Source organism: Schistocerca cancellata, chromosome 4, assembly GCF_023864275.1.
Source record: "Schistocerca cancellata isolate TAMUIC-IGC-003103 chromosome 4, iqSchCanc2.1, whole genome shotgun sequence".
Classification (NCBI taxonomy): domain Eukaryota; kingdom Metazoa; phylum Arthropoda; class Insecta; order Orthoptera; family Acrididae; genus Schistocerca; species Schistocerca cancellata.
This window is the reverse complement of record NC_064629.1, coordinates 474,034,255-474,058,058: the sequence shown is the minus strand read 5'-3', so window position 1 is coordinate 474,058,058 and position 23,804 is coordinate 474,034,255. Positions and strand designations below refer to the sequence as shown.

Below are 23,804 nucleotides of genomic sequence, written 5' to 3'. Positions count from 1 at the left end.
CTTTGTGGGTGGGAGTAGGTGTTGTCTGATGGCACCCAATTCCAGTCATGAGTATTTCTGGTAAGATTTTATGCTACAATCCCATGAGCATCTATGACATTTACCAAGAAAGCCTTATACAACTGAAGCATGGCAGATGCCCCAGAGGCTGCCAGCTAAGGAACATTTTTGCCTTGTGGCCATCCACCTCATTGGCACCTAGCTTGAGGGTTTTTTTTTCTTTCTATATTTGTACCTTCCTTGTGACTCAGACAATTAAACCAAGATCTCTGTTCAACAAAATAAACTATGCTCCACTGTCACAGCTAACAATGGTCACTGAAGTATGCTCACAGCTGACAGTATAAGAGGACTGGTGGCACTTTTAGCATCAGATAGTGATTCAGACTCCCACCCAGCCGGATGTAGCGGCACCACCATTTAGGAAATGGGAAAGTTAATTTTGTGCAACATTCTGAGCACAAGTTACAGCCAGGTGCGGGCCAGATTGCAGTGAATTACGCATACCAACAGTTGCAAAGTAGAATAGAGGCCACAGGGCCGTCAAATTGCTGCAACAGTATACACAGCGGTTTTTCATGTCGCAAATCACAGGCAGAAGGGGCGCACTGACCAACCTAGTGTGTTATGAGTACATGACGCAAAGCAGCACGTATGGCAAAACAGAGGTGCACAGCTGCATATAAATAGGTACGGGTTTCTAACGAGCTTCATTCAAGTGTGGCAGCTCTCCTGGTTGGTGGGGCATGTCACACCACCAGCTACACGCAGCAGCAGATGGGGCGCCAGCATTCCAGTCCACAGCAGGTCACTGGTTCAACCCTCTGAGGCTGACACGGGGTCCATAGCCAGACAGCAGCGTGCCACTCCACAGCTCGCTACCGTGGACAGGCGTTCTGGCTTCCAACACATGCCGGAGGCATCCCGAGTCGAGGGCTGCAGATTCGGACACTGAATTGCAGGTGTTTGTTGTCGCTGCGATCTTAGTCACGCTGGCGAGAAGCATGCAGCTGGCCACGTGCGGCTCACACTGAGCGAGACTGAGTCAGCAGGGTTGCAGACCGCTGAGTCAAATGCCGGCATCCTGATGATGCTGCAACTCCGCTGTCGTACAAGGCCGACTCACAGCAGTGCGTGCATGGGTCGCTCAGGCAGCCATCCCACACCAAGCCGTTTTGTAGACAGCAAAGTGGTGTCCTCAGCATTGCAGGACCCAGTGAAGATCGAGAGGAACAGGGGCACTGTAGTTGGAAACAATAAATCACTTGGAAAGCTTGGATGAGTCTTAATGCAGTGCCTTCTACCTCTTCCTGCTACATTTGGTGTTGCTGTTACATTCGGTGTCAGGAGTTGCCACTACACCAAGTACTGATAGCGATAACACATCACAGATACCCAGGCTACAACACACTACTGTCACAGTTTGCTCCCATGCGAGGCACCACTGCCACAGTGAGCAGCTGCCTGACACCAGCTGCTGATGTATGTATGCCCATGCATATCATGGCCTGGCTGTTACAAGTCAGTCTCTTGTTTGTCTTTGAAGACTTCAGTTATGCATTACTGAACAGTAGAATTTTGACCTTGCCTGATTTTTGTTTATGATTTGGATTGCCCCCTGGACTGTCGTATATGTTTAAAACAGCTTTGCTATGTGTGGACTTGTTTTCTGTTAGTCATTCACTTTGTGAACTCTGCTATCAACCTCAGGAATTACCTGTTTGTTCCACTGCCTCTGCATTACCACCAGTATAAGTGGTCATCAACTGTGTTCAAACTATATAAAGTAGTATAGAAAAGTGGTGATGAGTAGTTTCTCACTGTGCAACTATTCCAGTGAAGCCCTAGTTTCCAAAGTCGTGGCACCAGAAGTTGCAGCAACAACGACAACAGCAACAGCAAGAAAAACAGTGGAAATTACACAAGCAACAGGAGAAATTGTTGTTACAACTGATGCAAAACCAACAACAGTCAACAGCTACAGTTTCCTAGTTTCTGCTCCACCATTTGCTTATTTCAATGATGCCAAGTAGAGTTGGAAGGTCTATTCACATTGTTTTAGTCTTCACACGAAGATAAATCAAATAATGGCCCTGAGCATCAGTGTCTACGCCTACTGTCTTCTCATACTAAACAGTAAAAAGCTATGCAAGAACCACCCCCACTCTCAGACCCCAGTAGTATGAGTTTATTTATTGTTTGTGGTTTGCTGACTATTACAGTCACCAAACCCATCTCGCTGCAACTAGGCTCAAGGTTAATCAATATGCTGAGCAACATAAGGGTGGGCTGCAGAATTGCATGGCTTGGCACACGAGTGTGATGTTTCCTGTAAACTGTGTGGCGCATCTTATGCAGATTCCTCAATTCGTGATGTTATTACATGGCTTGCTGCTGACAGAGAAGTTAGTACAAAGGATTTTGAATCATATGATCAACTGATGGCCTCCAATCATCATCATCATCATCATCATCATCATCATCATCATCAACCAATTTATCAAGCACTCATTCATCCAGCAGTCCAGCGACATGGCATTCAGTAGCACAGTAGTTAGCAATACCCTGGCCTCATTGACAGTAGGTGCACACTGACAGATGTGCTTTGTTCACCATCAGCACGTACCAAAGCAAGTGGGGGCTCATAAAATGTTTTGCTCCCCATTGTTGTCAAAGGATCCCAATAAAGTTCATGCCATCAAGTAATGTCCCGATTGTGGCCCACAGCATCAATAGCATCACTGCCCCTTCCATGACATCATCTGCTTTGCATGTTGAAAACCAGAGCATCTAACAAGTGTCTGCCTCAGCTGGCATACTTCAATATCATGGGCCATCAACACACAACATGCGGCAACAGATGGGATGCAGAGGCTCATGTTGCAACTGGACATTAATGAAATGATGGCGTAACTACATCTATGATTAACGAGGGCTTGTACCAACATACTGGCTCCCCATACTTGAGGTCCTCTCAGCATAAAATGGTGATGCACAAAGGCCAGCTGATCCCACTGCAAGTTCAGATAATAGTCCGAGCCAAGTATCAAAATAGCTCTGCACCTAACCTTGATAGTAGTCAATCCTTGGATGAGAACTAACATTTTTGGCTTACTCATGTTTGCACTTTTCAGTTTTGAAACTCAGAACCAGTTGAATCTAGTTTCAACTGTGATACCATTCACATAGCTTCATACATTACGTGCACCATTTAAGAAGCTGTTTGAACCTACAAGGCTGTGCAACAGGGTTGCAGGCCCAAGTATCCTTAAAGCAATTTGCTATGCCTAGGTTTTGTAGAGATCGTCCAGTGTCTTTTGCCATGTGTGAGCATAACTAGATCAGTTCCAAGTATGGGAGTTTATCCCCTGTAATGTCTAGCCAGTGGAGTACACCCAGTGTCATAGTTAGGACACCAAATGGATCACTTAGAATTTGTGATTTTAAGTCTACTGTTGACACTTAAGCAAATATCGATGTGTATCCACTTCCTAGGCTGGAGGAATTAATGGCAAAATTGAGTAGAGGCCACTGTTTTTGCAAAATTGACACGAGGCCACAGTTTTTCAGAGATAGACCTCACTGACACCTAGTTTCAATTGCCTGTAGTTGATCAGGTGAAAAAGATTTTAGTGATTAATATGCCATTCAGCATGTATCATCAAAACAGGTTGCTATTTGGGGTTGCAAGCACTCCCTCAATATTCCTAGGTACCCTGAACAACTCATCCAAGGTATCCCCAACTGTGTTAATTACTTACTAATTACTGATAATTATTGGGGTCACATATGAGCACCACCTGCAAAACCTACAAATGATGTTAGAGTGGCTGTATGAACACAGGCTGCATTGTCGCCTAGACAAATGTAGTTTCTTTGAGCCGAGTGTCAACTGCCTGGGACATACATTAAGCGATACATTAAGCGAAGATTGGCTCACACCCACACAGGATCATGTGATCACAGTCACTAACTTACCAGCTCCTAAGAACCTCAGAAAACTACACTCATTATTTGACAAAGTAAAGGTGTTAAATTTGTGTGGTCAGAGGCATACGAAGGCTTTTTTGCAACTTGAGAAGGGCCTTAGATCAGCCCCTTGTTGACCAATGTTCCATCCTAGCAAACATTTAATGCTTGCCACTGACATGTCAGATTGTGGCACTGGTGCCGTGGAGTCCCAAAAATATGCCAACAGATTGGAATAGCTCATTGCATTTGCATCTAAAACATTAAATGCAGCAGAGAGGAATTATTCTCAAATTGAGAAAGGAACGCTGGCTATCACATATGGTGTCAGTAAGTTTCACATGAATGTCTATGACACAAAGTTTTGCCTGATCGCCCATCATGGGCCCCTCATTTCACTGTTCAGTCCCCAATCGAAACATCCTGATAAGAAGGCACAACAGTGGGCATTATTATTAACTAACTATACCTATGAGAACCATCACCGATCCACCATGCAACACTCCAAGGTATGGAAAGCTGACTAACGGTCTAAACAGATACAACTGAAATTTCTGGGATAAAACTAAGTAGAAGAGGGACGTTCAATAAGTAATGCAACACTTTTTTTTTCCTCACCCAGTTTTGGTTGAAAAATGTGAAATGTGTAGTTGTACATTGTGGAGCATTCCTATTTCAGCTCCTATAGTTTCGTGAAGTTCCAGCTGATGGTGGCACTGTACTTAGCCTTCAAAATGGCATCTGTAATGGAGGTGCATTCCAAGAGGAGAACTGTCATTGAGTTTCTTTTGGCAAAAACAAGAGCATCACAGATATTCATAAGCACTTGCAGAATGTCTACAGAAACCTGACAGTGAACGAAAGCATGGTGAGTTGTTGGATGAGGTGTCTGTCATCATCACAACAAGATCATGCAATCCTGTCCAATCTCCCACATGCCAGCTGGCTGCACACAGCTGTCATTCCTGCAATGTTGGAATGTGCAGACACACTCCTTTGAGGCAATCAACCTCACTGCACAACTGGACGTCTCTGTTGATAATGAAACATCAGTTCATCACTTGGAGCCACAAACAAAATGGCAATCCATGGAATGGTGCCGCACCACCTCCCCTCCAGAGAAAAAGTACAAAGCCGCACCCCGCAATGATCAACTCTGAAGTGTATTGTGCTACCTTCGGGAAATTGAAGAAACAACTTCAGTGTATTTGTCATCACAAAAATGCAAACAAACTTCTCCTTTTCCATGACAACATAAGGCCTAACACAAGACTGCCCACCTAAGAACAGCTCATAAAACATCACTGGGCTGTCCTTCCTGATCCACCTTACATCCCGATTCTCACATCTTCCAATTTCCATCCGTTTGGCCCAATGAAGGACGTGCTCTGTGGGGGGCAGTATGTAGATGATGGGGAGGTTACTGATGCAGCAACAACCAGTAGAGTGGTACCATGTGGGCACAGAAGTCCTCCCTGTAAGGTGGAATAAGGCTGTCACATTGAACGGAATTACGTTGAAAAATACGTTTTTGTAGCCAAAAGAGTGGGTAATAATATAGTGTATTGGAATCTTGAATAAAACCATCCTCCTTTCAGAAAAAAATTGTATGTATTACTCAAAAGGATAAACTAATGGGAAAACTGAGCTGGTGTATTTCTTGCAGCAGACAGGAGTCTCAATATTACTGGGTATCAGTTCCACCTTTTATGCAAACATCAACAATTTTCAGCACCTTTGTGGCATCATCAGTAGGTATTCTTTATTCAGTTCAGTAAAATATAAACAAGTTTTAAATAATAATTATTGTAACAAAATTAGGTCCAAAAAAAAAAAAAAGGTTTTGCTTGTTGTTGTCATTACCTTAATTTTTCTACATAACTAGATTATGTAGGATCCTCTGTACATTGCTGAATATCAGTAGCTTGTTAAATTAAATTATATTATTGACAGCTTGGTTGGTGAGTTAACAAGTCATTTAATCTCTAAATGTAATTTGGTTGTATAAAAATATTTTGTAACTATATTTTTAGACTACTTCCAGTTTGTTTCGAAATATCCTGTTCTATCTGCTCTCTCACCTATTGTAGGAAAGTGCACATATTTTGCTGAACTTCACTCTCAAATAACACTTTTGCACTTTACAAAACACAGTACAAATATTGCTTCTGTGCGACCAGCCCTGTTCGCGTGCATGTGTACGTGCAGAGGCGGCGGGGGGTACTTTGTATTTCTACAACAGGTGAGGAAACAGATGAAAAAGGATATTTGGAAATGAACTGTAAGTAATCTCAAAACAGTGTTATAAAATAAGAGATAAAATGATTTGGTAACTTGGCTACAAAACTGACAAAAACATTCATATCATTTAATTACACATTACAAGCTACCAAAATCCAATAGTGTACAGAGCATCCTACACAATAGGGTAATGTGCAAAAACTGGTTTCACACCTAATTTTGTTAGAATAATTATTACTTAAAATTCATTTAGATTTTACAGAACTGAATAAAGAATGTGTACTGGCAATGGCCCAAGATGCCGAAAAATATTTGGGTTTATATAAAGAAACAGTTATTTGCACAACAAGAGGAACTGATACCCAGTAAATTTGTCTGCAAACACAGCAACCACCTGAGCTAAAAACTGAAATGATGACCAACACACGTAAATCCACAGATATAGAAACTGAAGCCACATGCAAAATTGCTTGGCCTACACTCGTTATTAAGGATACTTCTAAGTTTAAAATTGCATCCTTCTACGACCACCAGACTGAACCACATGTGTAACTGAAAGATATAGAGAAACTCTCAGCTCACTAGTATGTATGTTCCCAAATTGTACTGTTATTATTGGGAATGACGTTAATCATGTAACAATCAGTTAGGATAATTACAGTTTTGTAAGTGTTGGGTGTAATAAGACATTTTGTGAAACATTACTAAATGAATTCTTTGACAACAACCTAGACCAAATATAATAAGGAAAGGTATACATTGGATATAATGGCAACAAATGCACGTGATCTCTCTTAGGATGTCCATGTTGAAACTGGCATCAGTGACTATTAGGCAGTTGTGGCATCAGTGACTATTAGGCAGTTGTAGCAACAGTTATCACCAGAATACAAAGGGCAACTAACACAAATAGAGAGACTTTTCAATAATCTACGTAAAGAGGCAGAAGTGTCATATCTAAAGGAATAGCTCGAAACTGTTGGCCCTGCATGTGAATACGTTGGGGAACTGCAGCTCAAGTTTAGGAAAACAGATAACTGGATACATATGTACCTATTAGAACAGTTCACGATGAAGCTGATCCCTTAAGTATTAAGGATCTGTAAAGAAACTTCTAATGAAATAATGGCCACTGCACAGTAGGTGTAAAACAAGGTGATGCATGAAGCCTTCAATGACTGTCACAGCAGAATCTTACCAAAAGACCTCCCACACAACCCAAAGAAATTCTGGTCATACGTGAAGGCTGTCAGTGACATCAAAGTAAGTGCTTAGGCTCTCATGAATGATACAGGTGCCACAACTGAGGGTAGCAAAGCAACAGCAAAAGCAGAGGCAGAAGCAGAAGCAGAAGTGCTGAACTTCATTTCTTTACAATAGATGTTTCTTTACAATGGAAGATATGGAACTACTGCCCCACTTGTCTATGAGAATGGTAACAGATCTGATCCACAAATCTACCACTCAATTTAATTGATGTCCACCTGTTGTCATAACTTAGGACACATTCTGAACTCAAACATAATTAGGATGTCTATCCAAAAAGCATTTTACACAGTACCAAACCAATGTTTATTAACAGAAGTATGATCATAAGGAGAATTAAACAATATTCATGAATTAATTGAGAAAATTTTTAAAGAGGAACAGAGTATCATACCTTGGACTGAGAATCATCACAGATTATGGTACTGCTCTTCAGATTCTAGGAAAGTACAGTAGCTTCAAGTCAACTGACGAAGAGGTAAATTCAAGCACGCCCCAAAGAAGTGTGTCTGCCTCTGCAGCTGAGTGGTCAGTGTAGATGGTTGCCATGCAGAAGACTGTGGTTCAATTCCTGGCACTGCCAAGCATTTTTCTTTGTTGGGAGGACTGGACCAGGTTGCTTTCAGTCACAACAAGCCAATTGAGGAGCTACCTGACTGAGAGCTAGTGACTCAAAGATCTCAATGTCAACAACAGCCAGGAGAGCTGACCCCATGCCCCTCCAGGCCATGTCCAAATGACATCACATGGCACAGTATGACACAGCAGCTGGTCAACATCACATGGTCTTCAGGACTGTACCACTTCACAACACACCATATCGCTGTTGCTATGACATATTCCAGCCAATCAGAAGCTGTCCTTTACATATAAAAGTGGCAGCCTCGCTAGTTTATGACAGTCAGTTTTAGCCCTGACGACGACCATGAAGGTAGTGGTCGAAAGCTTGGAGTTTTATCCTGAATTGACATGGCATGTACACCGAGAGATTTTTACTCAAATTTATTAGTTTGTAAGACTACTGCTGTTATAACCTATCTCTCAGTAACCCATGAATTCTGCTCAATGATTTATTTTTCTTCTTCCATATGAGTATCAAGCATCATTGAAAACTACTCTGTAGAAGTATATTAAACTGAACAATTCACAGCTTCACCAGCATCACCACCATCAGCAGCAGCAGCATTGACATCTTCTGTTGGATAATGGTTTCTTGCACATTTGTATATGCAGTACAGTACCCAGCTGTTCACATTCATGTTGTTCTTGCATGTCTCCAAATGTCATCTACCCACTTTCCACTGGGTCATCACCTCTGTCTTCTTTTTTTTTTTTAATTTGTTTCTTTTCCTGTCTCTCCTAGTACATCCAAATGTGTGTCTTATCACTTCCAGCTAAATAACACTTGGTATTTGAATGTTCTTCCCAATAAGTCTGAGTCTCACTGCCATAAGTCAAAACTGGTAACACACATCGACTCTAAAATAGATGCAATCAATGCCTTCTTTCTCAAGGACTGTTAGTACATGTGTTGTCGTCACTGAGTGAAAGAAGCTCTCAAAATTTAGGAATCACAAGGAAATTAGTAAATCATATAGACATTCACGTAATAACCACCTTAATGTATTTATGAATGTTAATCTTCCACTGCAAAGGGAAGGCCATTCAGAACTTCACCATCAACAAGGGTGGAAGGTATAAAACACAACACACAAAACTTTTATAATATTAAGTGTCAACAAAGGAACTGCCAAGATTCTAAACAGCTGGAGATCTACTTCATCTTCAACCACCATCAACTGAAGTGGTAAAAGTTAAGAATAGGAGAGTGCTGTTATTTGTACACTTTACAGAGCAATGTTGACTGTTCACATAGTGAGGCAGGAACAGAATGCAGGGGACTATCTTAACAGCTCAAATTAAGTAGCCAATAAAAGAAATATCCAGCAAACTAAATGTTTTGTGGCAGTAAAATGAAGCTCATTGTTCATGTCTCAACCACAATAAAACACAAGGATATTCAATGTACGAATAAACTGGTTTCTGGAATATGTGCCAGTTATTTCTCCACTTCCAGTTTGCCTCACACTAAGCACCAAGTTACATTACATATATAACATTCCGTGAAATGGTAGAGACTACGCTATAAACTACAGGTAACATCAAAAACTTTAAATTTAGGTGCAAAAAACACATTACATATTTTCTCCACTCTCATTGTTTACATAATAGTGTCTGCCCCAAATGGTAAGTGCAACTGGTGTGTTGCCTACCTACATGTAAGAAGAAAAATGTGTACTGGCTGGCACCACTCTTATTCCTACAGTTAGCAGCTGCAGCTGCTAATAAATTGATGTTTTTCATGCCATTCTGGGTAAGTTCACAGACCTTATACCTAATTTTCTTATTAAGACATTTAAAAGGTTAAATAACTTCTAAGCAAGTGTCACCTGAATCCATGCAGTTCAAGAATGATGTTAGCAGACATGTTACATACCAGACAACACAGAACAACTAATTAAATTCAGTTAATACATAAAGTCAGGAATAGCAAGTACAGTTTTGTGTGTATGTTCACACCTGACTGTTCATTGCATTCAAAGATGAGTGTCATGTATCTTGTGTCCGCTTGCCCATCTCCATTTTTCCTCATACCCTGTACATTTAGAAACATTACTAAAACCTTATGTAGACCTAAATTACAATTTTCTTTTTGCCTATAGGAGAGGGAGTTTGACTATAAGTTAGTCATTTTACTCTAAAGGCATGAAAAGTATTGCTCAATAAGCTGCTGATGCTGACTAAGTGTTTACAGAGATGAAACAGCTAAGGTCATCCCTGTCGTATTCAGTCCCTAGGACAGAACCAGCACACCCAATCTGTTTGTGTATACAGGGTGAACATTAATAAAACCAACAAACTGTATTGATTGATTCCTGAATGGAAATGGAGGAAAAAAGATCCTACGAACACGTGACTGGAAATGGATGGTGTGCATGCAATGACAACAAATCATCCAGGAACACAGCACAGAGCTGCAGTGCACCCATGCCTCGTTCAAAGTGGCCTTGATGGGATAGCAGGTGAAGGGAATAGTAGTGGTTGTCATGCAGGATACACATAATCGTATGTTGGCTTACACCATGTTGGCAGGTCACTTGCCTGGAGCTTGTAGTAGGGTTCATCTCAATATCCTGTAGAACCCGGTCCTCCAAATCTGGTGTACACACAGTCCTTCGCCCAGTAGGTTCACATGCCTGAAAGGACACTTGATTGCACAAATGCCCAAATAGGGCTTGAAATGTTGTGTGATGTGGCTGGTGTCTGTGAGGGTACTTGTTATGGTATAGCCGTGCTGCCTCTCAACCGTTTCCACCTACTTGGCCATACACAAACACCATCTCAACTTGTTCACAACATGAATACTGGACCATTCTGCTGCTTGCAGTATGCTGCATCAATCACACAACCTGCAACACACAAGGAACAGATGGAATGTGGACAGATGAACTGTCATTCACCAGCGACATCTACCAAATTTGTATTTCCAGACACATGTTCATAGGAACTTTTCTCCTCAATTTCCAATCAGGAATCTGTCCCAGCAGTTTGTTGGTTTTATTAACGTTCATCCTATACAGAAAATTCCATGTGCAAGTGTGAGAAGGTTGTCCAAACATTTGCATAGCATGTTTCTAGGGCAGAACATGGAGACTAGTCCATTATACATGTACAGGATATGTAGAACCATTGAAAAGCCACATCCAGGCTGACCAACACCCTGACCCTTCGTCATTAATCTGCCAGGCGAATTTGATCTGGGGCCAGCATACCTCCCCATCATGGAAGCAGTCGCAGTAACATGTGCAGCTACCTGGACAGATTGCACAATAAGCTATAATGGGAGACAAAAAAATCATTGTGACATTTATTTTAAGTAGTTTAACAAAGAGAACAATTAAGACCTTTGGAAATAAGGAGTTAAAAAAAAACTCTGGATTTGTCATAATATGTAATTTTTAGAAGGAGAAAATGGAAATCAACATGGTGTTTAAGGAACCAAATGTGAAAACTGTAATAAAGAGCAGAAGAATTGAATGGCTGGGGCGTGTCTTGAGAAGAGAAGAAAGAATGGTGAAGGCAGTGCTAGAAGGGAAAATACAAGGGATGGGGGCCCTTGGGAGACCAAAACTGAGGTTGATGGAAGTCATCAAGAAAGCCCCAGACGTAACAGGAACTCAAAGGAGCATGGACTAGGCTGAAGAGTGAAGCAGTGAACCAACTTCCGTTTGTGTGGGCAACTTAGTAAATAGTGGTGCTGGTGCTGCTACTACTACTTGTACTAGTAGTAGTAGTAGTAGTAGAAATAACAACAACAACAACAACAACAACAACAATAATAATAATAATAATAATAATCATAATCATCATCATCATCATAATCATCATCATCAAGGTCCACACTAGCTGCCACATATTATTGCACTTGGCCTCCTGTGGCCTTTATCCAAACATGTGGTGACTTTACAGTAAACAAGTACAGTACTGACTAGAAAACAAACAGCACTGTGAATACTTTCAGGACAGTTGGGCATATATTATCAAGTGATTCAGCATGTCCTCGTGAAATATCACAACTGAAACTAACAATAACCTGACCAAAGCGCCCTCACTCTCAGATGCAATAATACTGCGGTTGACTAATATACACGATTCAGACTTTATGTCAAATTGTGGGTAACTTCTTTACTTAGTGGCATATATTTTTACCAAAATACACTGCTGGCCATAAAAACTGGACCCTCATGGAGGATAGCAAATAACTATTTTTTTCAAAAGAAGCAGTAATGATGGTCATCATGGTGAAAGTCCGTGTTTCTATAGACATTGTCACATTGTCCGCATGGATACTTATCTTGCTGCAAACAAGCTCATTTCCTAACTCAAGGTATGCGATGTGTCTGTGCCATCCTGCAATGTCCGAAAACAACTATATGCCCTCTCAGGTGTTAATTGTTTGGCACCATTAAGGTCCAGCATTGAGATGAATATGACTCCTCTGAAACCATTAATTCCATGTTTGAATGACCGCTGTGGGAGCCCAACCAACGTGAGCTGCAATACTACGCAACAATAAACAGCAGTAACTGGATTTTCCATTGGTACTTGGCAGAACATGGTAATACTTTTAAAAAGAAAACACTTTCTAATGTTATGCAAAATTATATTAATTTGGTCAAGAACTGGCTTGTGGCTTCTCATGCCACCTTCAGGTGACACCTGAAAATGGCCTGAGAAGCCAAAAGTCGGTTCGTGAGCAAATAGATCTAATTTTGCATAACATTACAAAGTGTTTTCCTTTTCAATATTATAAACAGCAGTCTCAATAGGCCACCAGCTTGGACTGTTGAATTCAGAAATGTGCTGGAAGATGCTTCTCCTTCACAGATGAGGCATAATACAGTATCCTTAAATACGAGCAGCATTCTAATGCTATTTCTGATTAGGGAATTTCATATGTAATATTTCTTTATACAATGTATATAGATGGTGTTACATCTACCTACTTTATTCAGTTGAACTGAAGTGCTAATCATTTGCATATCCAAACACGTAGTACACTTCACACCAGTTTTAGGTTTGTTGCATGCCATATTCATGGTTCTGCTGTTTTAATAGAAAGTGGTGTAGGTTTAGAAGCTATAACACACACTTTCCTGGAGCATATTATGTTTATTTCCCATGCAATAATTCTCTCTTGTTCTAAACAAGGATGATCAACATTGAGGCATTTATGAATGTGAATGCAGATTACTGAATTTATATGTTCACTAGGAACCTTAAGTTGTGATGCTCAGGTTTCAGTTGTAACTATGGGTGCCCTACAACGAGTATGGCAAGCTGACAGAAATGAACAAAACAAGGTAATTAATTGGGAGGACATTTTTCTGGTAGAAAGCAGCAAACAAGTGCTAGGTGTAAAAAATAATGAAATTGGTATTGGTGGTGGTGGTGGCAGTTGTGACTATATTTGACATAACTAAGAAATTTATCTGTTGAAAAAATTCATACAAATGTTTTTCCTACTGCCATAAAAATATCAAATATTCTCTCTCTCAGTTTCTCAAAAATGATAACCCCAAGTTCCTTTACAAGTATACAAAATGAATCATATTTTCAACTTACGTTTAACTTCAGCCGACCTTTCTTCTTCAGCTCGTCTAAAGAGCAGCAAGCAACACCCACTCTCCTGGTACGTTTAGCATCAGATACTTTGAAACCCTTAAACAAAAACAGACAAATAAATTAATTCTGAGCTAGAACTACAAAACTCTTACTATTTTATTAACTTCTGACCCACATTTAAAAACACACACACACACACACACACACACACACACACACACACACACACACACACACAAAGCAAATGTTCTCATGGTATTGAATGCATTTCAGGCAAAATATTAAATGCATGTTGTTCTGACATAGCTAGCCACATATTTGACGAATTACTTTCACATGGTATCTTTACAGCCAAGTATACCTTGGAGAGACCCCTGTTAATGTTAGTAACCATCAACCTATTTCAACAGTAACTTCTTTCTTAATCATTTTCTAAAAGCTAACATATTTAAGAATGGGAAAGGAAAAGGGAGAGAAGGAAATGTAGTAGCTGAATGTGGAATGGGGTTAAGGAATGAAAGAGGAAGCCTTCTGGTAGAATTTTGCACAGAGCACAACTTAATCAACACTTGGTTCAAGAATCATAAAAGAAGGTTGCACACATGGAAGAAGCCTGGAGATACTGACAGGTTTCAGACAGATTATATAATGGTAAGACAGAGATTTAGGAACCAGGTTTTAAATTGTCAGACATTTCCAGGGGCAGATGTGGACTCTGACCACAATCTATTGGTTATGAACTGTAGATTAAAACTGAAGAAACTGCAAGAAGGTGGGAATTTAGTGAGATGGGACCTGGATAAACTGACTAAACCAGAGGTTGTACAGAATTTCAGGCAAAGCATAAGGGAACAATTGACAGGAATGGGGGAAAGAAATACAGTAGAAGAAGAACGGGTAACTTTGAGGGATGAAGCAGTGAAGACAGCAGAGGATCAAGTAGGTAAAAAGACAAGGGCTAGTAGAAATCTTTGGGTAACAGAAGAGATATTGAATTTAACTGATGAAAGGAGAAAATATAAAAATGCAGTAAATGAAAGAGGCACAACAGAATACAAACGTCTCAAAAATGAGATTGTCAGGAAGTGTAAAATGGCTACACAGGGATGGCTAGAGGACAAATGTAAGGATGTAGAGGCTTATCTCACTAGGGTTAAGATAGATACTGCCTACAGGAAAATTAAAGAGATGGTGGTGGTGGTTCGTGTTTAACGTCCCGACGACAACGTGGTCATTAGAGACGGAGCGCAAGCTCGGGTTAGGGAAGGATTGGGAAGGAAATCGGCCGTGCCCTTTCAAAGGAACCATCCCGGCATTTGCCTGAAACGATTTAGGGAAATCACTGAAAACCTAAATCAGGATGGCTGGAGAAGGGATTGAACCGTCATCCTCCCGAATGCGAGTCCAGTGTGCTAACCACTGCGCCACCTCGCTCGGTAATTAAAGAGACCTCTGGAGAAAAGAGAACCACTTGTATGAATATCAAGAGCTCAGATGGAAACCCAGTTCTAAGCACAGAAGGGAAAGCAGAAAGGTGGAAGGAGTATATAGAGGGTCTATACAAGGGCGATGTACTTGAGGACAATATTATGGAAATGGAAGAGGATGTAGATGAAGATGAAATGGGAGATATGATACTGCGTGAAGAGTTTGACAGAGCACTGAAAGACCTAAGTCGAAACGAGGCCCCGGGAGTAGACAACATTCCATTAGAACTACTGACAGCCTTGCGAGAGCCAGTCCTGACAAAACTCTACCATCTGGTGAGCAACATGTATGAGACAGGCGAAATACCCTCAGACTTCAAGAAGAATATAACAATTCCAATCCAAAAGAAAGCAGGTGTTGACAGATGTGAAAATTACCAAACTATCAGGTTAATAGGTCACGGCTGCAAAATATTAACGCGAATTCTTTACAGGTGAATGGAAAAACTAGAAGAAGCCAACCTCGTGGAAGGTCAGTTTGGATTCCGTAGAAATGTTGGAACACGTGAGACAATACCGACCCTACGACTTATCTTAGAAAATAGATTAAGGAAAGGCAAACCTATATTTCAAGCATTTGTAGACTTAGAAAAAGCTTTTGACAATGTTGAGTGGAATACTCTCTTTCAAATTCTGAAGGTGACAGGGGTAAAATACAGGGAGTGAAAGTCTATTTACAATTTGTACAGAAACCAGATGACAGTTATAAGAGTTAAGGGACATGAAAGGGAAGCAGTGGTTGGGAAGGGAGTGAGACAGGCTTGTAGCCTTTCCCTGATGTTATTCAATCTGTATATTGAGCAAGCAGTGAAGGAAACAAAAGAAACATTCGGAGTAGGAATTAAAATCCATGGAGAAGAAATAAAAAGTTTGAAGTTTGCCAATGACATTGTAATTCTGTCAGAGACAGCAAAGGACTTGGAAGAGCAGTTGAACGGAATGGATAATGTCTTGAAAGGAAGGTATAAGATGAACATCAACCAAAGCAAAACGAGGATAATGGAATGTAGTCGAATTAAGTCAGGTGATGCTGAGGGAATTAGATTAGGAAATGAGACACTTAAAGTAGTAAAGGAGTTTTGCTATTTGGGGAGCAAAATAACTAATGATGGTCGAAGTAGAGAGGATATAAAACGTAGACTGGCAATGGCAAGGAAAGCGTTTTTCAAGAAGAGAAATTTGTTAACATCGAGCACAGATTTAAGTGTCAGGAAGTCATTTCTGAAAGTATTTGTATGGAGTGTAGCCATGTATGGAAGTGAAACATTGACGATAAATAGTTCAGACAAGAAGAGAATAGAAGTTTTCGAAATGTGGTGCTACAGAAGAATGCTGAAGATTAGATGGGTAGATCACATAACTAATGAGGCGGTATTGAATAGGATTGGGTAGAAGAGAAGTTTGTGGCACAACTTGAATAGAAGAAGGGATCAGTTGGTACGGCATGTTCTGAGGCATCAAGGGATCACCAGTTTAGTATTGGAGGGCAGTGTGGAGGGTAAAAATCATGGAGGGAGACCAAGAGATGAATACACTAAGCAGATTCAGAAGGACGTAGGTTGCAGTAGGTACTGGGAGATGAAGAGGCTTGCACAGGATAGAGCATGGAGAGCTGCATCAAACCAGTCTCAGGACTGAAGACCACAACAACATCAACAACATTTAAGAATGGTTGAGGATATTTGAAAATTTAAGATTCTGAGTCAGTCACAATCTGGATTCTGGAAGGGTCTCTCCACAAACCTGCCATTTACCATTTCACTGAACATGTATTACAATATACGAATAACAACATTTCACCTATTGGGATTTTTTTGTGATCTGCCTTCACATGGCAAATCACAGCATTCTTTTGGCGAAACAAACTTTGTAGCTTGCGAGGCATAATGAGATGTGATTCACTTTATATTAAATGATACACAGCAAAGCATCATGTTAAAAAGCTCATGCAGTTCCCACTATGTGCCTTCTGAACTGGATTCAATTCAGGGACTACCCCTGGCTATATACGGGGTGAACCCAAACTCCATTAAAAAATTTCAAGGTTGTTCAGGGATATTTTCTAAGTACTTTTGTACAAGGGACATGTGGTCTATAGTGACTCATTACAGAGCTAAAACATAATTATGATTTCTCCTGCTGCCGCAATTAACTTTCTTTCTGTGAAAATACCTTCAAAACAGTGAAAAATCTGTAATATGCAATCATTCTATGACAGAAGGCTACAGCTTCTCATAGGCATCTATGTACAGATACAACATACAGTGATTTGGTTGCCACTGCTGCAGTAAAAGCTTAGCACAGCATTCAGTGAACCCATAAGCAAGGTGTATATCGGCCAGTGTTCATTATTCAACCTATCCAAACTGCTGTGTAGCACTGTTAACATACAAAAGACCGTAGGAAACAGACAGAGACAGAGAGAGAGAGAGAGAGAGAGAGAGAGAGAGAGAGAGAGAGAGAGAGAGAGAGGGATGGGGAGAGGGAGAGGGATGGGGAGAGGGAGAGGGATGGGGAGAGGGAGAGGGATGGGGAGAGGGAGAGGGATGGTGAGGGGGAGATGGAGAGGGATGGGGAGGGGGAGATGGAGAGGGATGGGGAGGGGGAGAGGGATGGGAACATCCCCCAGGCTGTGGCTAAGCCATGTCTCCACAATATCCTTTCTTTCAGGAGTGCTAGTTCTGCAAGGTTCGCAGGAGAGCTTCTGTAAAGTTTGGAAGGTAGGAGACGAGGTACTGGCAGAAGTAAAGCTGTGAGTACCGGGCGTGAGTCGTGCTTCGGTAGCTCAGTTGGTAGAGCACTTGCCCGCGAAAGGCAAAGGTCCCGAGTTCGAGTCTCGGTCGGGCACACAGTTTTAATCTGCCAGGAAGTTTCATATCAGCGCACACTCCGCTGCAGAGTGAAAATCTCATTCTGAAAACACACAGTGCATACTATCAAAATAAATTGCGGGGAGGGCGGGGGGGGGGAGGGGGGGGAGGTGAGATATCAAATTAAGGGGACCACACCATGGTTCAGGTTGAAAAAAAAATCTGATTTTCGGTTTTCATCATATTTTGATAGAGTAAGGTTTTATGTAAGTACTCCGAAAAGGATTTTGCTGAAAAAAATTTTGTCATGTATTTAAAGAGCGTTTTCCTACCTCGTGTGTTTATGTGCCATGTCCACTTTTCTGTCACCCACTTTTCTGCATATATTTGAGATCTATATCCTCTACATTGCACATTAGGGTTTTTTTTTTCCCCATACTCCTAAGTGTGTTGGCTATCCTTGGAATGCAACGGTCAGTATTCTTTTGTTTCTGCTGTTTGTAAACAACACGCTTTCAAACACGCGGTTAGTTTTGTTCAAGTGTGATTGCGAGTAGTTGTCATAGAAAGCTTGCAGGTATACTATGAGCAGGCAATTAGGAGAAATAAAGAAAATCTGGAAGCAATGAAGAGAGATGCTTGGGCCATATTCGTCCATAAGTCCTCTACTGATGATAAGCCATGTCATGGATTGTGTCCACCAGGAGAAAATTCGTGGTGCAAATACAATAGGGCTCAGGCAACTGGAGAATCTTATTCTCACCAGCATTCTCTTCCTGCTGCTGTTATTACAGCAATTAAACCTATTTTCAGAGACTTAGCTCATCCTGACCTTCTAAGGAAATGTCTGTGTGGGCAGAGACAGAACCGAAAAAAATGTTTCAACAGCATAATTTGGAACCACCTTCCTAAAACTGTATTTGTTGGCATGCATACAAGGAAACTAGGAGCTCATGATGCTGTTATTACATTCAACTGTGGTAATATTGGAAAGTGTTGGGTACAGAAAAAGCGGGGAATTAATCCTGGTGAAAATATGATCACTGAGCTGCAACATTGCGATAAAATGAGGATAGCCAATGCAGACAGGTCTGCATCTAATATGGCCAAGAAAGCAAGACAAACATCCAAGAAGGTGAAAAAGAAGATGGAAGACCTGTTAGAGGCCAAAGAAGGGCCATCATCAGGACAGTTTTAATTAACTGTAAGTAACAAATTTCAAAAAATTTTTCTTTAAAGTCAATTTCCCACAAACTAAAATCTTCAGTACATATGCCCCATTAAATCAGAAACTATCATACATAAATGAATGAAATTTTCAGAGACTCTGCATAACATAAAAGCCACCTCTGGTACTACATTCATTAATATTCCCCCATTAGGAAGTTCACAAAAAAAATATTTTCTGCAGAAAATGTTTTTTGTAAATAAATTTAAAAAAGTATTTCTTAAAAACTATACAATGGATAAAGTAGATTTTAGTACAGTTGACTCTATTAGCATCATGTAACATACAGTAAAAATATTAAGGTCCTGCATCAAATAGTTTTTTTCAGAAATGGGTCAAATACTTGCCTAAATTAACATGGGTTAGATACGCAGGCTGTGGTCCCCTTAAATGCAATTACTCTGTGAAGAATGAAGGAAGATCACAGGTCCCCTTCACCAAAATACTCAGAAAATATCCCTCAACGATCTCATAATTTTTTCCAGTGGAGATTGAATTTACCCTCCCATCTTACACTGATAAAGCAAAAATAATGCTCTTCACTGATGATACAAGCATCATAATCAAATCCAACAGAGCTGCAACAACAGATGGGATAGTAAACAAAGTATTCAAAATAATAATAATAATAATAATAATAATAATAATATTTGCATAATTCTGTAACATGCAATGTACAACAAGCGGCAGATTGGTTTTTAGCTTTCCTTCGTGCCCCTCGTATGAGTGTCCTTCAATAAATAATAGCCCATCATCTTTTTCTCAGAATATAGCTATTTTTGAAGGTTAGAATTTGGTGATATCTGTCAACATTTCTTCTACATGTACTATTTTCTATTTTTCTACATAGTCTCCATCATCTTCTATGGTCTTATGCCAGTGTTCTGTAAGAGCATGTATTCCCTGAAGGTTGAAGCAATTCCCCTGTGTCTGTAGCTACATTTCCACTGCATGAATTATGCTTTCATCAACTTCAAAGTGTGTTCCATGTAAAGGATTCTTAAATAGTCTGAACAGATGGAATAGAATGGTAGCCATGTGATTCACAATGTCAGGAGCAGTGGCTGTGACAGGACGTGATCTTAGTTTCAGCACTTACAAACACTGACTCTCTTTACCTATTGCCTAGCTGTCCTATCAACTGCACCTTTACCATACATTGCACATAACTGGTTGTGGATGTTCATCACAGTTTCGTTTTCTGCAAACCTAGATTTCAACCACAGCATGTTTCTTCTATCATAATGCACTACCCCAGTGGGGGAGTGCCACAATCTGGTTTCTCATGAATACCAGTGAGTAGCCAAAAAAAAAAAGAAAGAAAAAAAAACTGAGTGGACGATGGCTCAGCATACACAGTCCTGAAGACCTGAAAGGACAACTGAGAGGAAGCCAAACATGTAGCCAAAAGAATCACCAAGAGCATATGAACAAAACTTGAATAGCAAACAAACAAAATTACCTAAAACAAATGTGTCACCATATGTGAATAGTAATGTCAGCAACTTCAAAGCTTCAGACACACAAGCACAACTGATAAAGAAATGCAAGCTCTCTTTCCTCCTAGCAACTATGAAATCCTAAAACTCTAGACAGCCAATGCTGATGGATTCAACAACTGAATCCAGTAATGATACTAAATCACTTCCTCTTTAATAGGTGCTTAAGGTCAGAAATGACACGTCCTGTGCTTTGCATGCTGAGGCAAGGGGGAGCATTGTGTGAGTAGGCCTGCCAGTGGCTCCCATGGGCACCTCAATTTCATATGTTTACATCCCCACGGCATCTTGTTCATTCACTGCCTGTTCCACAGGATGATGCAATTGCAGCTGAGACATTGAGACTGTCAGTGAGGTCAATGTTGGAGGAAGTGAATCAATCTACATGAGCTGCCAGTCCTGTACCAGTTCAGTCATCTGCTGCTGCTGGTAATAATGATGTGAGCACAGGCTGGAACAGCACTGTGGCCACGTCCACAGCGCGAACCTAGAACCACCAGTAGTATGCATGGATGGCCAGAAAATGTGGTCGTTAAAAACAGTGAGTTTGGAAGAGCCATGCACGGGCTTGAGGAGTGGGGATGGCTCCAGCATTTGTCATGGACACAACTGATTTTGGTGATGAAATAGGTGTTCCTTCCCAGGCGTGACGAGTAACATTTGACACCCCTTGTGCCCAAGAACGATGATGCCTGGTGTACACCCCGATTTCCAGACGATCATGCGAGCCCAAAGAGTGGCACCTAGCTGTTAGTAGAGTATGCAAACAGGGCTTGTGATCTACAGAGCAGGGCACAAGGGATCCAAGAGCTCTCGCAGCCTGCCCCTGTGCAGTACCTAAGCCAGGCTTTGTCCACTGACCATGGTGGACCAATAGGTTGCAAGACATGCTGTTAAGGGCTCAGCAATGGGCACTAACATCAGTCCCTTCCTCATTTATATCTTGAAGGTTTTGACCATCCACTCCACCTCTGAGTTCGACACTGAGAGGAAACAGGTGATCGTCAGGTGCTGCATTCCATTGCATTGGCAGGATGTCTTAAATTCTGCCGAAACAAACTGAAGTCTGTTGTCTGATACTATGGTGTGGGGGGGGGGGGGGGGGGGGCGCTCTCTCAAAAGTGAAAATAGTAGCAAATGCTCTGATCACAGTGTGTGCACTCTCAGAAGAGATGCATGCCAGATACGGAAAATTAGAGAGCACATCCACCACCAGCAACCGCACTGTACCCTAAAAAGAACTGGAGAAGTTGATGCACACCCTCTCCCAAAGGTGTTCAGACTGGGGCAATGGGGAAAAACTTTTGATTGGGAATGCTTGGTTCAAGTACAGGCCTGATATGTATGCACTACATGGTCTGTGCCATCTGTCCTGGGCCAATAAACGTGGTGCCACGCTAAAGCTTTCATCTTATGTTTCACTGGAAAATAATTTCATAACAATGTTCTGATCCTTTTAGGAGGCACTCTGGCCAACCAATCTGCACCACTGACATAGCTCTACAGACAAGGGGTCCTGGCTGGTAGCCAATGCTACTTCACCAGCAGTGATCAGGATATCTCACAAGGTGCGGTGCACAGTCATGTTTAGGGCAAAAGACACTGCTTCTGGATGGTCAAACTCAACATGATAATGCACTGGCACTTGCTTGCCCTGCAATGGGCTGAAAAATAGTGTCATAATAGTAATTGTAAAAAAGAGTGTCATAACAGAAATTGCTCAAGAACAGAGCCCAATGTTGCAAACACTGCACCATTCTGTCTGGAAGGTGACAACATGGATCAAAAAGGGAAATGAGGGGTATGTGGTAAGTAAGTAACAGGAACTTATTCTCATATATTAAAACGAGGAGTGTTTTTAATGCTATATAGAGTGGCCAATGCCACTGCCACCTCAATTTGTGAATAATTTTGCTGTGCTTGCAAAAGCATCTTAAATGCCAAAGCAATGCAGTGCTCCATACCATCAGCATCCGTATGCGAGAGAACGGCCACAGCCCCGCATTGTGATGTGTCAGTTGCTTGCCTGGTGGGAACTTCACTTGAGCACAGGGTCGACTTCAGGTATGTTTTCAACAGTGAGAATGCTTCAAGTACACGGGAGACCAAATGAACAGAACTTCTTTCTACCTCAAATGGCTTAACGAATGTCAGGTGAGGTGAGCTGCCTGGGGCATGTATTCTGTTTAGTAGTTCACTTTCCCCAGAAATGACTGTACTTAATTTAAGTTTTTCGGGGCTGGCAGCTTCTTGATTGGATCAATCGGCTCTGCCATTGGTGTAATTCCTTTGCTGCATAAGATATGCCACATACAATGCACAGATGATGCAGAGAACTTGCATTTCTGTACATCACACTGCTGAGATAAAGTATTTGTAAGTTTTGAATGTGCTTTTCTCTAGCAGTACCCATTACCCAAATTTCACCCAAATAGATTATGCACTTCAGACTCTCAAGGGTTAGTTGCACTGCATAGCTTTGGAAAGAGCTTGGTGCTGAAGTAACTCCAAAAGGCAACCTCTTGTATTCATACATTCTGTAAATCTTATTTAGTACCAGGATTTTCTGCTTGTCCACACAAAGAAATAATTTCAAGTATGCATCCTTCAAATCAGTTTTTGAAAATCACTGCCCCGTGTTAACTTCGTTAAAAGTTTCTCTGGCCAAGGAACTGCATAAATGTTGATCTCACTTTGCGCATTGTTTGTGACCTTAAAATCACTGAAAATTCTGATGGACCCATTTCAGCTCTTCACAATGACCGTGAGAGTCACCCACTGACAAAGTGACACTGGCACAATGAGCTTCAAGTCCAGTAATGTCTCTAACTTTATGTATACTGCATCACACATTGTGAATGTAACTGGCCATGAACAATGGAACTTAGGCTCAGCATACAGCTGGAGTAAAAGTGACACTTCAAACTCTTTGGCCCAACTCAATGTTGCCTGGAATAACTGATTATAGCTTTAATAATTCTAGATCCTGGAATGGTACTGAGCTGAAAACCAGGTTCACTTCATCGAATAGTTGGAAACTAAGCATGTCAAATGCATTTAACCCAAAAATATTTACATCCAACTGTGAACTTATGACTAATTACGAGATTTGCTCTTC

General features: G+C 41.0%; 1 protein-coding gene across 20 annotated transcripts in view; it reads right to left on the bottom strand.

Moving 5' to 3' along the window:
* Positions 1-23,804, bottom strand: part of LOC126183424 (DNA fragmentation factor subunit beta) — a 437,040-nt gene that overhangs the window by 332,155 nt on the left and 81,081 nt on the right. For 12 of the 20 annotated variants that reach the window (XM_049925396.1, XM_049925395.1, XM_049925391.1 and 9 more), the window contains exon 2: positions 13,663-13,758. The exons of the other annotated variants lie outside the window; for them this stretch is intronic. In XM_049925396.1, the coding sequence (XP_049781353.1) occupies positions 13,663-13,758 (96 nt within the window). The remainder of the gene's footprint in view (positions 1-13,662; positions 13,759-23,804) is intronic. 20 annotated transcript variants of the gene reach the window in all.